General features: G+C 43.8%; 1 protein-coding gene across 1 annotated transcript in view; it reads left to right on the forward strand.

Moving 5' to 3' along the window:
- Positions 1-15,330, forward strand: part of LOC127639212 (IQ motif and SEC7 domain-containing protein 3-like) — a 156,665-nt gene that overhangs the window by 103,357 nt on the left and 37,978 nt on the right. Inside the window, exons 7-8 of the mRNA XM_052121121.1 lie at positions 12,703-12,825; positions 13,922-14,088. Coding sequence (XP_051977081.1) covers positions 12,703-12,825; positions 13,922-14,088 — 290 coding nt within the window. The remainder of the gene's footprint in view (positions 1-12,702; positions 12,826-13,921; positions 14,089-15,330) is intronic.

Raw genomic sequence — 15,330 nt, forward strand, 5'->3', positions numbered from 1 at the left:
AGTCCAGTAGTTGTGTTTGAATATTTTTAGATAATCAATGGGCATAGGAGGCCTTGTGACTAAGAAAAAATATTGTTTGGGGGTTGAGGGGTATCCCCTGAGAGAAAATGTGGAATATATAAAGTCTTAATGGACCATTTTTAAATTTCCCTTAAAGTAAAAATCTACCAATAACAAACAATGTACACCACAACAGTAAAGCTTAAAATACTGTTAGCGCAATTTAAGCAGGACTGTAAATGGAATATAAATATCAAATAATGTAAATGTTCTCATGAGAACTCCACTATACTAGTATATTTTTGGTTGTTTTTTTCTTGTCATCTATGTCAGAAATCTTTGATTCATTTTCACAAAAATAATCTGTTTGCGAAAGACTTGAAACATGCTGATTATAATAAAGGTAATTTTAGATAAAAAAATATATATATATATATATATATATATATATATATAGTTTAATGGCGCTGGAAGCACGTTGTCCTGTCACTTACCTGGTTTAGCTCAATGGTTGGATTAATTTCAGACACATGAAGTTGAATTCGCTTTGCTTCACTTTATTCATTCTTGTTTTCTGCTGTGTGTTTAAGCAAAATAAGCCAGTATCTATATTGCTGCTCGCTGTATTTCTCTACTACGGTCTACTGTCGATAAAATAACCACGTCTGCAAATCTGCATGTGGCGCCTAATGTCTAGCAATGCACACTTAGTGCAACAGGGTATATATGAAGCATGTCCTGTAATAGAGAAAACTATTAGAGGATACAGTGCTGAAAGATCAGTGCAATCGTATCGGTTACCTAACGTAACCTCGGTTCTCTCTAGATGAGGGAACGAGTATTGCGTAAGCTAGCTTACGCTACGGGAAAGATTCATCTTTTCTGAGATATTGAAGCCAAAAAATTTTCCTTAATTTTTGTATCCATTGTCAACGCAGTGCGGCAGCTGCAGACCTTGAGCGGGCTAGCTAGCGAGCTCATAGGTTGCTCTGCGGCAACTGCTGCAGCCTATAGACGAGCTTGGGCGAACTCGCATCCAATGAGAGGCGTCCGCGCGCTCACTGCATCAAAGCCCGCCAAAATGGGCATGACTTGAGTGCATATAAGTGTAGTTCGTAGGCTGGAACCCTGGTTTTCATTGACTGAAGCGAAAAGTCGCTCGTGGCGCGAGCACGGCCGGCTACGCAATACTCGTTCCCTCATCTAGAGAGAACCGAGGTTACGTTAGGTAACCGATACGTTCTCTTACGAGAGGTTCTCTCGTATTGCGTAAGCTAGCTTACGCTATGGGAACCCATTGTCAACGCCTTGCGTGCCAAGCATCCACTTTATGAGCCCCAGGGAATTAAGGGGGGACCCGGGGGAGCCCTTATGAGTGGGGAAATAATATTTGGCCGGCAAGAATGCGGGTCATTGATTGTGTAATACATAAGCACACAGTGGGAAGGGAACGACAGAGCGGCGGTGCCGGTCTGTGTGGAATGTGTCCCATCAGTGCAGCTCACCAGGGGAGCTGTAGCGTATTAAACCGCTAGTAGTTTTGCCTGCAGAGCGGGCACTTCCATATTGTAAAATCTGACAAAGGTGGAGGGGGAAGTCCATCCCGCTGCCACACATATGTCGTGAATGGAAATCCCGCTGGACCATGCCCACGAGGATGCCATGCCTCTAGTGGAGTGAGCCCTAATGCCCAACGGGCATGGCAGGTCTTTTGACGCGTATGCAGCAGCAATAGCGTCCACTATCCATCTAGATAGTGTCTGTTTCGAGGCGGCGAGACCTTTGGTGCGCCCTCAGAACGAAACGAAAAGCTGCTCAGAGCGTCTGAAAGCGGCGGAGCGCGCAGTATACAATCTCAGTGCTCTGACCGGGCAAAGGAGATTGGCGTCGCGTTCGCTATCGGGTGCTGGCAGCGCCGATAAGGAAATGACCTGTGCTCTGAAAGGAGTACCGATCACCTTCGGAACATAGCCGTGTCTAGGCTTTAAAATGACCTTGGAGTCACTTGGTCCAAACTCAAGACACGCAGCGCTGACAGACAGCGCGTGAAGGTCTCCCACACGTTTGACTGATGACAGGGCAGTCAGAAAAACGGTTTTGAGTGAAAGGTATTTCAAATCCACGGATTGAAGTGGTTCGAAAGGGGGCTTTCATAGTTTCGAGAACTATAGAAAGATCCCAGATAGGAACCAATGGGGGCGCGGGGTTCATCCTTCTAGCTCCCCTGAGGAAGCGGATGACCAGCTCGTTTTTACCCCATGACTGGCCGTGCAGGGGTTCAGCGAACGCCGCAACGGCCGCCACATACACTTTGAGCGTGGATGGGGATCTGCCCTTATCCAGCAGCTCTTGAAGAAATACGAGCAGCGACGACACCCCACATGTCCGCGGGTCCAGGTCTCTGTCGGTGCACCATTTTGAGAACACAGACCATTTTGACACATAGAGTCTTCTCGTGGAAGGGGCTCTAGCGTGTATGATGGTGTTTATTACTCCTTCTGGCAGAGCGACGGGTAGTCGTTGATCACCCACGCATGCAGCGCCCAGCGCTCTGGGTGGGGATGCCAGATTGTGCCACGAGCTTGAGAGAGGAGATCTGCTCTCACTGGGATGGGCCACGGCGCTGTCAGAGATAGCTGCGTAAGCTCCGGGAACCATGTCTGATTCTCCCAACGCGGGGCTATGAGGAGCACCGAGCGACGCGTTTCCCTGATCCTCTGCATTACCTGTGGCAATAGCGAGACAGGAGGGAAGGCGTAAAGCTGGCGTCTGGGCCAGTCCTGGGCCAGCGCGTCCTCGCTTTTCGAGAAAAATATTGGGCAGTGAGAGTTCTTTTGGACGCTAAAGAGGTCTATCTCTGCTCTGCCGAATAGGTGCCATAACATCTGGACTGTTTGAGCATGCAGGGACCATTCCCTGGGGAATATTGTCTCTGGACAGTCTGTCCGGGCCGTCGCTCAGGTGGCCTGGCACGTGCGTCGCCCTCAGCGAGCGCAGGTGGCACTGGGACCAACTCAGTATGCGTTTCGTCAGATGGAATAGGTTCCTGGATCTGACACCGCCCTGACAGTTTAGGTAGTATACCACAGATCTGTTGTCCGAACGGACCAGGACGTGGTGACCCTGAATGACCGGGAGAAATCGCACAAGCGCGTACTCGACCGCTATCATTTCCAGACAATTTATGTGAAGGAGCTTTTCCTGAACTGACCATAGGCCGAAAACCGGAGAGCCCTCACAGACCGCGCCCCAACCGGTGTTGGACGCGTCTGTCGAGATGACTTTTCAGCGAGATACAGCTCCCATTGTCACTCCCCACTGATACCATTCGGCCACTGTCCAGGGCTGCAGAGCTGAAATACAGGTCTGAGTCACCTTGATGGGCTGGCGGCCTGTGGCCCAAGCCCAGCGAGACGCGCGGGTGTTTAGCCAATGCTGAAGCGGGCGCATGTGCAGTAAACCCAGCTGAAGTACTGCTGCGGCTGAGGCCATGTAACCTAGCACTCTCTGGAATTTCTTCAGAGGCGTGAGGCTGTTCATCTGAAAAGATGCGGCTAGTCGCTGAACACGGCGCGCGCGCGCTGTGTAGATAAGCGAGCCGTCATTGCCACGGAGTCTAGTTCTATTCCAAGGAAGAAAATTGTCTGACTGGGCTGTAGTGAGCTCTTGGTCCAGTTGACTGCAAGACCCAAACTGTTCAGATGGCTGAGGAGAACTGCTCTGTGAGACAGAAGCTCCATATGTGACTGTGCCATAATCAGCCAGTCGTCCAAATAGTTCAAAATTCGCAAACCCTGACTCTGCAGGGGTGCGAGCGCCGCATCCATGTACTTCATGAAAGTACGGGGTGCTAAGGACAGGCCGAACGGAAGGACGGTGTATTGATAAACCTGGCCGTCGAAGGCGAATCTCAAGAATGGCCTGTGACGGGGATTTATCTGAATCTGAAAGTATGCATCTTTCAGATCGAGAGAAATAAACCAGTCCCCTGGCGCACATGCGCGAGGAGTTTCCTGATTGTAAGCATTTTGAACGGTCTTTTGCAAGCACCTTGTTCAAAACCCTGAGATCTAATATGGGTCTGAGGCCGCCGTCTTTCTTGGGAACAAGAAAATAACGGCTGTAAAGCCCCGACTCGCTCAGAGAGGGTGGCACTTTCTCTATGGCCCTTTTGCACAGAAGGCTTGCTATTTGTGAACGAAGCATGCACGCTGCTTCCGTGTTCACAGTGGTTTCGAGCCGCGCTCTGAAGCGAGGAGGGCTGCGATCGAACTGTAGCAAATAGCCCTGTTGTATTGTGCTTAACACCCACTTGGATATCCCTGGAATAGCTTCCCACGCTTTGAAGCGTAACGCTAGAGGGTGAATGGCCAATTCGCTCTGATTGCCGCACACAGAGCGCTGAACAAAATGTGTGAGCGCGTTTAGTGTGTTTATGCATGATTGCTTGCAGACAGCATGAACAGGCTGTTTTGTGAGTGACTTCCCGATTGGAATGAATGGGGAAAGAGTCACATCTGTTACGTGATGCGCAAGCATAGTCATGGGCACGGGACTTACACACAGAGGAATGTTTGCTGGCCGTGTAACAGAGCGGGCAGAGAATGGGCACGCGCACGTATTCGTGGGTGCATTTATTGACTAGCGCTCGAGCGGTTCATAACCGCTTTATGTGAGCGTGCTCTGGTGGGGACACGAGACATGCAGTGCTTGTGTGTAGAGGTGAATACTGGATTGTGGGCACATTTTCTACACATAGGGCTGGTCGTGTGACAGAGCGGCCAGAGAATGGGCGCGCGCACACATTTGTGGGCGCCTTCATTGACTCTGACGCTCGAGCGGTTCGTAGCTGCTTTATGAGAGCGTGCTCTGATAGGGGCACGGGATGTGTTATGCTTGTGTGTAGGGGTGAGCACTGGGTTGTGGGCACATTTTCTACACATAAGACATTTTTGCTCTTTACAAGATTTATTTGGGTCGCCGTGAAAACGGCGTTTGAGTGCAGGCAAGCGGGCAGTGTCACCGGCTTGTTGGTTGCTAAATTCACCACTGCAGTAGCCTGAGAGAAGGGGACTGACAGGGGGCGAAGCTTTGACGGTGGTCCGGCCGTGGCAGGACTGAGCCGTCGTTTGTTCAACACAGTTACGAAGACTTCGGCTGCTCGGGTTTCAGCGTTACCTTAGATCGAGGCCCGCGGGGGGGCGGCAGTCTGTGGCGGCTGTCTGAGCGCGATCGAGGGCGGCCGCCCTGTCGACGCTGAGAAGTCTGAGTTTGTTGAACTGGGCGCTGTGAAGAGGCTCGTGCAGGAGGCTGATCACGTGAGCGGCCTGCAGAGGAGCTAGCGCGACGCAGCAGGAAGAGGTTCATGGCTTGGGTGGTTTTCTGGACTTCTGAGAAGCGGTCAACAATGCCACTCACCGCGGAGCCGAAGAGACCGGTCGGAGAGAGAGCGGTGCGTTGAGGAACGTGGAGCGCTCTGCTTCTCCCATGTCGGCTAGTGTTAGCCACAAGTGTCTCTCGGTCACAGTCAGCGAGGCCATGCACTTCCCTAGAGCTTGGGCTGCAGCTTTGGTAGCGCGAAGGGCGAGGTCTGTCGCGCTTCGTAGATCAGTAACAGCCTCTGGGTGCCTGCCTTTCTCATCCCACTCCCGAAGAAGGTCTGCTTGTAGGATCTGTAAAACGGCCATTGAGTGCAGAGCAGATGCGGCTTGGCTGGAGGCGGAATAGGCGCGGCCAACATAGGCGGAAGTCGCTCTGCAGGCCTTAGACGGGAGCACAGGCTTGGAACGCCATCTCGCGGAGGGCAGACAAAGGTGTGCTGCTACCGAGTCCTAGACCGGGGGGATGGAGGAGTATCCTCTCTCAGTGGCGCCGTCCACCGACGCGAGAGAGGTGGAGACGTGGGAACGGGACCTGGCTGAAAAAGGAGCGTTCCTCGAATTTGTAAGCTCCGTGTGTAATTCCGGCAGGAAGGGAGCGGCCCGGGCCGCGGGTGTAGAGCGGCGATGGCTTTGAAGAAAGCAGCCGTCAAGACTGTTGGGTGCCTGCTCAGGGGGCGGTGACCACTCGAGCCCGAGGCGGTCGACGGCCTGTGTGAGGAGGCGTGTTAACTCCCCTTCGAAGAGATGAAAATCAGGGTTCCAGCCTACGAACTACGCTTATATGCACTCAAGTCACGCCCATTTTGGCGGGCTTTGATGCAGTGAGCGCGCGGACGCCTCTCATTGGATGCGAGTTCGCCCAAGCTCGTCTATAGGCTGCAGCAGCTGCCGCAGAGCAACCTATGAGCTCGCTAGCTAGCCCGCTCAAGGTCTGCAGCTGCCGCACTGCGTTGACAATGGATACAAAAATTAAGGATAATTTTTTGGCTTCAATATCTCAGAAAAGATGAATCTTTCCCGTAGCGTAAGCTAGCTTACGCAATACGAGAGAACCTCTCGTAAGAGAACTGTTGTTTTGTCACAATGATCACTTGAAGTGCAGGAACATTGAGATGGGTCAGCCGATGTCAAGATGTCTCGCGGTTAGGATGGAACCAAGCCAGGGTCCGGACCCAGACAGTGATCCGCTAATTGGTGACCGCTGCCTTAGAGCATCACTCTAAACACCAAATATTCTATGTTTTCTGAATAATGAAGTATATTAAATAAATACTGGTCTGCAAAAATAAAAGCTTGCTCTTGGCAAGCATTTTATAATCATTGCTTAGAAGCACTATCGGCCTCAAATTGTTAGCACATTTTTAGTCTTCCTTCAGAAGTTGAGAGTGGACTGCATACTGATAACCTTATTTGATGTATTTGGGAGCTTTGTTACTTACTTGTAGAACCATTAAATTTATTTTTACAATTACTCCCCTGAAAGTTTTATAATGCTCTGGTAATCAATCAATCCCTGATGCTTTGCCCAACAGATCCACAAAAGCTTGAATTTTGGCAAAGGTCAAGGTGTGTGTTAGCTTAGTATTACAATGTCAATAAAAAAAAACTGGGGATTTGTTTGTGAAAAAAAAAGTAATAAAGGAGACATCCATAGTAAAACATGGTGTTAGAAAACAGTAGATTCCCATGTATACTTATTTTAAACGACTTGTTGTAGGCTTTCGTTTTTATCTTGAGAGTATTTGATGCTTGCCTTATTGCCGTTATTTAACCTTAACTGTTTTTGCTGTGACAACTCATTCAAGATGCTGTCCTTACGTGCCTTTAATACTGATGCAACAAACACTCTCCAAGTTCAAGCATAGCTTTAGTTCATGCAGGTCATGTGAGTCAAGCCCACAATCAGCTGACGCTTAGCTGATCATGGTGTCTACCAATATAATTCAGACGCTTATCAAATCGGTCCTATTTTAGTCATTCCATTTATTTATTCCTTTGCTGCTTTTCTATTGCATGGATACAAGCTGTACTTAAAACCTTCCTCCATCCTCAGCTCCACCTCTTGTGAGCTTTGCTTTAGTTTTTCTCTATATCTGTCTTATGTTCTGTGCTCTAAGAATATGACTGTTTGCCAGTTTGGAATTTCTATCTTTAATGTGTTATTGCTCCTTGTTCTTGATTTTTTAACGTAACATACAGTATTTGAAATTCTTTAAGTGTCCATTTAATCTATTATGCAATGAAGTTTTGTAACACGTTGCACTTTCAGAATGTTTAAATAATGGAACAATGTTGTAATAATTCTGCTAGATCTGTTCTGTCACCCCTGGGGGTTTTATTCACTGCTCTCCCTGCTCTGTCTATGCATGGCAACATGGATGTGCGGAGAGTTTGCCCAGAATAGAAGCATACCACCAACACCAAAGCCATATACATTTAACATTTATACATTTTGTAGATGTTTTCAAAGCATTTAAAGTATAGCCTTCATTTTATTCAATGAGTTCTAATTTACGTGGAGTTGTCCAGTGGCATTAGTAATTGCAGTTTAGCTCAACATTCAACTCCGGAAGTATGCAGCCTGGATAATGCCATCTGGATAATGACATCTCTCAGTTCTAGCAAAATTTTTTAACCCAATAAAGTTATCCTGTAAAAGTTGTCCAATTTATCGGTTTTGCCAATAATTAGTGTGATAGTAGTTTAGAAACATTTAGAAACATTATTAAAAGTGTCATGAAATGCTCTTTTTTTTATAGTTTCATTGCCTCCCCTGAGGTTCACTGATAATGTTAGTAAAGCTTTTTTTTTTCAATATATGATAATTTTCCACCCTGTCTCTGACCATCTTTCTGAAAAGATAGATTTTTGCCTCAGCTCCTCCTTTCAATGTAAACAGCTGCTCGAATTCAGCCATTTTTTAAACTAAATCGGAAGAGAATAACAAGCACCAAAACATTAGAAATGTAAATGTCACTGTTTTCACATAATGCACATCCAACACATTGCAGCCGAATATATTACACAATTCATCTCAAGCACAGCTGTTAACACTCACACCCGGTCTACACCGGACGCTATAATCAATGATGCTGTCTACCATGGAAGCGTCCATTGCAGCACGTCACTCCAGCAGTAAGCAAACCGGTGTCCCATTCCATTTTGTGCTTGCACTACTACTGCCAACAACACAAAGAAAAGTTTTAGAAAGTTTGTGTTGATGCGCCTGAAGTAGACAGCCTCAAGCCTTTGCGTCACGTCAATGGATGCGCCCGGTGTAGAGAGCACATCAGCATCATACAAAATCATGACATATTAATGAAATGAAACATCAATGAATGGAACCATTTACTTAAGTTTTGATTGGGTCCAATAGTGATATTAACTGCCCCGTATCCTTCAGTGACAATTCCATGGCAAAGACTCATTTTATGAATTCTTCACAAGAGGCACATATACGGTTTATCATCCTGCACATCAAAACAAATCAAAATGTCCAAAGACGTCCATCTAGTGCGTGTTTATATACACCAACAATTAAAAATAGCGCTGAGGAGGAGCCACAGCAGCTGATGAAACTCATCTTCTCTTCAGAGTTGAAACTTGACACCCTGTCATTTAAAAGTGTGCCAGAGAGATGACATCAGTAAAAGACGTCTGTGTAGTACATGTTTGTATACAATAATAATTCAAAATAGTCCAGATTGGTCCCCTTTCATGTTCAGGAGTAGTTATGCTGAGTTAACACTACTAGATGTTAAGCCCGATTTTCACTTGCCAACTGTTTTGTGGAGATTGTCGACAAAAGACGAAATCATAGGCAAATCAGAGCTCGCTCCCGTGAGCGACGATTGCAGTGTATTAATTATCAAAAACATGATCTGAGAGAAGCGCAGACACGTCGCTGATGTCAGCGAGATGTCTAGCATGTTAAATATCTGGACCTGTCTGCGATTGTATCTGTTTTGACTGAATACAATTGCAGCGTTGACCTACAGCCAATGACATATCAAGAAACGGGGCACGGGACGTTTCAGTGGGAGTCCTGATGTACCTGCAACAAAACATTAACTAGCATGGCTTCGGTATCAAGAAAGTCTCATTGGACCAAAGAAATGGAGGAAAAATGTGTGGAAAATTGGCAGGAGCACCAGATTTTATGTTTCTTCTGAACTGTACCACAACCGAGTGGAGAAAGAGAAGAGTTGGAGAGAATTTGCCAATTCTCTTGGATAGTCAGGTACGCAAATAGGTAGATTTTTAAGTAGGAGCTATTTTTTCATATTGTAACATACACTTATTCTGAAATGTATAACATTTGCATTTGTATCATGCATTTGTTTTCGTATATCGTATCACTTCTCGCGTGTACTCTGTTGTGAAATGTAATTTGGAGTCCAGGCAGAGTTGTCGGGGATTCGTCAATAGTGAAATGTTTTGTAATGTGTTCACCCCTGCCACTGATTCCTCATGTAATTTGAAAGCCTTACGTCTTCCATGACACATCATAATGAGTACCCCAAGTGACAAAGGGAAGTCGCGGAAGTAGAGAATGGGGCATTTTATAATTATAATTCTATTTTATAATAATTTATAAACATATTATCATTTTGTTGCCGAGCATCAGCAGGCCTTTCAGCTTAAGGATTCTGACAGTCAAAGGCCTTGAGGCCTTGAAACCATTGGCCTGGGCCTACATCGATCCTTGGGAACAAGCTGTAATTTGAAGTGGAGTACAACATGGAGGAAGCATACATTGGTAAGAAAAGTACCAGCCACATCTAGCCTACTAGCCATGTGGTGCAGGGAGACTTGGACAAGCATAGTGAGTTAAAACTGTTGCTATGATTTTCAGTCCCAGATTCAACATTTCCTAATCACCGGTAGCTTTAGTGCTCTGGATATGAATGCTTCGGGTCTCTGGATCCCCATCCCACCTGGTGTGGTTTGGCACAGTGGTCAGGAGCGCTCTTGTAAGGAGTGAGGAGTAATTGCTATAGTGCCCTAGAGTGAAGCACTTAACCTAAGGTTGATCCAATGGCATTGTCACTGTAAAAAGTGTATGTTGCAGGAATGGCACCAGAGCCTTTTTTAACAAGCCCCAGTGAGCCTAAGACATGTGCTAACCAGCTCTATGGGGATGTCCACCCCCTATTTTCTCCACCCAGCTTTTGTTGTGGCTTTGATGTCCCATCCTTTTTGAAGTCAGACTAGTGAGTTACTACATTTGCAAAGTAGTAAGTGAAAGAATAATGTTTTTTTCTCAGTACTGTAGTTTTAGGGTATGTAACAGTTTTGTAGTCAACTCACTAGATCTTGAGTCTGAGTCCAGTCTGAGTCCTCGCTGTTCAAGTCCGTGTCCAAGTCTAAGTCACCAATATTGTGTCCGAGTCGAGTCCATGTTGAGTCGCCAATAACTGCATACACATCTGAGTTACATTGTATTGTTTTATAAGTATTGACATTTTAAATGTATTGATACACACACACACACAAGTCCGAGTCATTAGTGTTCAAGTCTGAGGCCAGTCACGAGTCATCAATATCGTGACTCGAGTCCGAGTCCTGGACTCGAGTACTACAACACTGGTTTGTACTAGATTAATGTAATTACTACTCAAATGTGCTGTGCCTTTCACATATCATCCATATTTTCTCGCAGTACAATTTGCACATGTACACAACTATAGTTATAGCTATAGACACTAATGTTCAGAAATTCGAAAATCAAACATTTAAAATGTAAAGATTTTAACTTAAATGTGATACCAAATACAAGAACAAACTGACGAGGAAGGGTGCTTCCATTTCTGGACTGAAGCTTGATTTAATGAAGGCAATAGGTTTTAACAAAATTTTACCAAGCTAAATCTCAGCACACTTCCTCCATTCCTAAGCCTACTGAGCTGTCTTATCTTCTAAAGCCACACCCACAATATATACCTTTTTTTAAACTCTGTTTTCAGTTTCATTAAGTTATCATTTTCCAATTTAGCGGTAATGGGAAGCATTTTCGAAACACTTTGAAACCTGCAGACTTTGACCCTTGAGACACTGGTATGGTATCCATTAAGGCAGCACAATTGATTGAAGCTAAAATCATGATATGGCTTTGCTTGATTACTAAATAATAAAGCTGGGGTTTATATCATCTGCATTGAATGCTCCAGTCAATGATACATGATTGAGTGGCGCCCTCTAGCTGGTGTGTGCAGCACATGCCGAGCAGCGCAGCAATATTAGATAATATTTATCATATTACAAATCAAATCGTCATGTCTCGTTTTGCCGGATGGTGAAAGACAAATTTGATGGCTCCCAGTTTACTATAACCAACCAAAACATGACTGAATGTCAAACCATACTTTCCTTACAACCACGATGACTGCACGCATTCCAGCCAATCAGAATTGAGTATTCGAATAGACCATGGTATAAATGCCTTCAATAGCAGCATTGCAGTGCTAAAAACTCATGTGGTAGGGTCATATATGGACTGTGGCATTTCAGGTCAGCTTTGCCCCAGTACATTTGGTACATTTGCCCAGTGGAGGCTGGATACAAAAATGTGCGTTTTAGCTACACGCAGAGGAAGAATGCTTGGGCTTTTTACAGCATGGAAAATGTTGTAGTCCTGTGCTGTTCACTTTATGAGTAAGTGGCACTCTAGTGTGCACTCTTGCCTTGCAAACCACAGAGTGATGATGATGATGATGAGATAGAGATGAAGGGTAAAGCAGGGAAATTATGCAAACGTTAATTCCTTTGGCAGTGAGTTTAATTTGGTTAAATAAAAGGTCTGAGTATACAGTAATGTAGTGATGTTACTTTGAAATATTGGTTCGACAATATTGTTTTAGCCTGATCTTTGTTTTTATTCCTATTTCTGTACCAGACTGTGAATAAATTAATGCGTGTATTTTTTGTAGGTTCACATATTTAATTTTGTCATTTTTTTATTTTGTGCATATGTGTGCAATGTGCATAAGAAACTATTTAAGATTAAAGAACATTTAAAATGTGTAAATACAGTATATTAAAGGGATATATGTATATATACATATACATACATACACACACACACCAACTGTTTTGTTGAGGTTTTGTCACTCTAACTGTTTTGTAAAAGGCTTAAATCATCCATGAGGAATATCTGCTGAAATATAATAGACATCTTGCCTGCTCCATCTGAATTTGTGTTAATGTTCAGGTTCACTTCACAAGCGTCTGGTGTCAATGTACAATTTCTGCTTCATTTGCGTTGTGTGTCTGTTAACTGTCCCATATTTTACAGTATTCTTTCTCTGCTCCTTTTCAATAGCTGTGTGGTGGATGAGATGGATTTTTCGGGGATGGAGTTGGATGAGGCTCTGAGGAAGTTCCAGTCTCATATCCGCGTGCAAGGTGAAGCACAGAAAGTGGAAAGACTGATAGAGGCATTCAGGTGAGACCCCAGACACTTTTACACTCTCTTACACAGACACACATTTACGCTCCAGCCACCATCATGGGAGGGAGAAGATAAGAGCAGGGGCTGATGGGACACCTATGCTCATGAATGATAGTTTTTTTTGGATCACTGATGTATTGAAGAATGCAAAGTTGATCTGAATGCTCTCCATAAATAAATTGTATTGTAAGACAGCATATCTGCATTGAATTGAAGTGGAAGAAATAGGCTACTGTGGACTGCTTTACTAATGGTTTCTACCTGGGCTGTGTTTCCCAAAAGCATTGCAAGCTTAAATTGATCAAAGAGACCATTTAATCTGAAAATCACATCTCAAGATTCCCATATTCTGTTTCAAAAAGGAATTGGAAAAACAGTCATTGTTTTCAGACAGGTTTCCCAAATACTCCCTTTATCTTCAATTGGTCAGATAATAGATATCCCAACCCCAGTACAGTCATTTCCTTGACAATGGCCTAATAATCCAAATAATGATCTTCAATTGTTGCTATTCATACTGTATGCAATGCTATCCATTATTCTAATTATGAAATATCCAGCAGCTGCAGCTTGCAATGTGTAGGGTGATGGCAAAATATGCCTTTGTTTGCAGCGCTGTAAATAATAGTGCTGCTTGTTATCCGTATGCTGTGTGCATGTGTGTGTGTGTGCGTTATACACATCTGCATCAGTCTGTGAGACACTGGTTTATAAATAACGTTGGTTGCATAACACAACCCAGCCTTTCCCTACATGTCTCTCCCACGTCACCTTTGATATTTCACTTAGTTAAAAACAAAGAGTGAGGCACAGAATAACTCATTATAGTCATTCATACATAACATTTCTGAAGAACAACATCAGCAGTATTTTACTGAAAGAACAAGACTCCTGATATTGCTGTTGTACATGAAAGTGCCTTTTTTTTAACACATTAATAACCTGATTAAACATGTGTGTGATACAAACACAGGTGCAAATTACTCATTGTTGATTATGAAAGCTTAGCAACAGATTTGAGTATTTCAAATAAATGTGTTAAATATACACTTCTGTTGTGTTTCTGTCTTTTTATTCCTGTTTTTGCCAGTCAGCGTTACTGTATGTGCAATCCGGACATCGTGCAGCAGTTCCACAATCCAGATACCATCTTCATCCTCGCATTTGCCATCATCCTCCTCAACACAGACATGTACAGCCCCAACATCAAACCCGACCGCAAGATGATGCTGGAAGACTTCATCCGCAACCTGAGAGGTGAGATAGGATGGAACTCAAAGGTGTCTGAACACAAGAGGAAAGAAAATATGTATTCATTAATTACTGCAATATACTGCAAAAACAAGAAATATTGGTTACATTTGAACATCAATTGTGACTTAATTTAAACAAACCATGATCAATATATGCAACTAGTTTTTTTTATTATTGATTAATTAGGATTTCTTCAAGTTTCATAATTTAGGAAAATGTACAATTTATTTTGTTTGTTTTGTTTTTCTCCTTCATATTACAATTCTGAGGCACGGCAATTATTCTAATTAGTCAGATGGAGAATTTATTTCAAGTTTAAAACGCCCATAAAATCAATTGCAATTACAGTATACACTCACATGTTATGCAATTATTGAACTGTCTGCAAGACTAAACTAGTGAAATTCTTTAAACATTCTATTCTTCTTGTTCTTCTTCAAGTGTACTATTTTGGTTTAGTGAAAATATAATTTTTGGAAGGAATCACCCACTGATCTACATTGTTAGATTGTTAGATTACGACAGTTACATCGTCACAATATATGCATACTGAATCCTGATTGGTTATTTTTTGCATTCTGACTTGTTACTGGTCTCAGAAGTACACTGCAAAGACATATGCTTTGCCATTTTCGAGTGTGATAACAATGGCAAAGCGGCTATGAGACTGCACTTCTTTTACACAAAACTAAAGCCTAAAACCAACATTTACCATAGTTACTGAGATTAAGTGAGTTTAGGCTGGTCATGTGATCCTAACCTGCCAGCCCCCATGAGGAGACAGATTGCACCATTTGCTGTGCGTCATTGAAGCGGGCGGTCTTTGCAGAGCACTTTTGCTGCACATTGTTAGCCACGATTCTCTTATTGGTTTCTTTTCAGGATCATGGGAAGTAGGATGTGCCCAAACCTGAATACCTTATTCGGAAAGACACAAATAATGACTTCAAAACAAATAACGGATTAATTTGTATAATAGAAACTATATTTGTTTGACTGATTATCCAAGAAGCACAAGGATAAAGCAACATTTTAAATAAACATATCCAGAATTACAAAGAAATGGTGAGTCTGTAAAGTAAATATTAGAGCCTACTATAGTATAAAACGTATGAATGAAAATGCACACGGTGTGATTTCAGATCGGATGGGCGCAGTCTCGGCTGTGCAGTCTCCATTAATTGTGCGCATTGAGCTTGTCAAGTGAAACATTAACTAAGACACTACAACATATATGCTACATTT

Source organism: Xyrauchen texanus, chromosome 47 (assembly GCF_025860055.1).
Source record: "Xyrauchen texanus isolate HMW12.3.18 chromosome 47, RBS_HiC_50CHRs, whole genome shotgun sequence".
Classification (NCBI taxonomy): Eukaryota; Metazoa; Chordata; class Actinopteri; order Cypriniformes; family Catostomidae; genus Xyrauchen; species Xyrauchen texanus.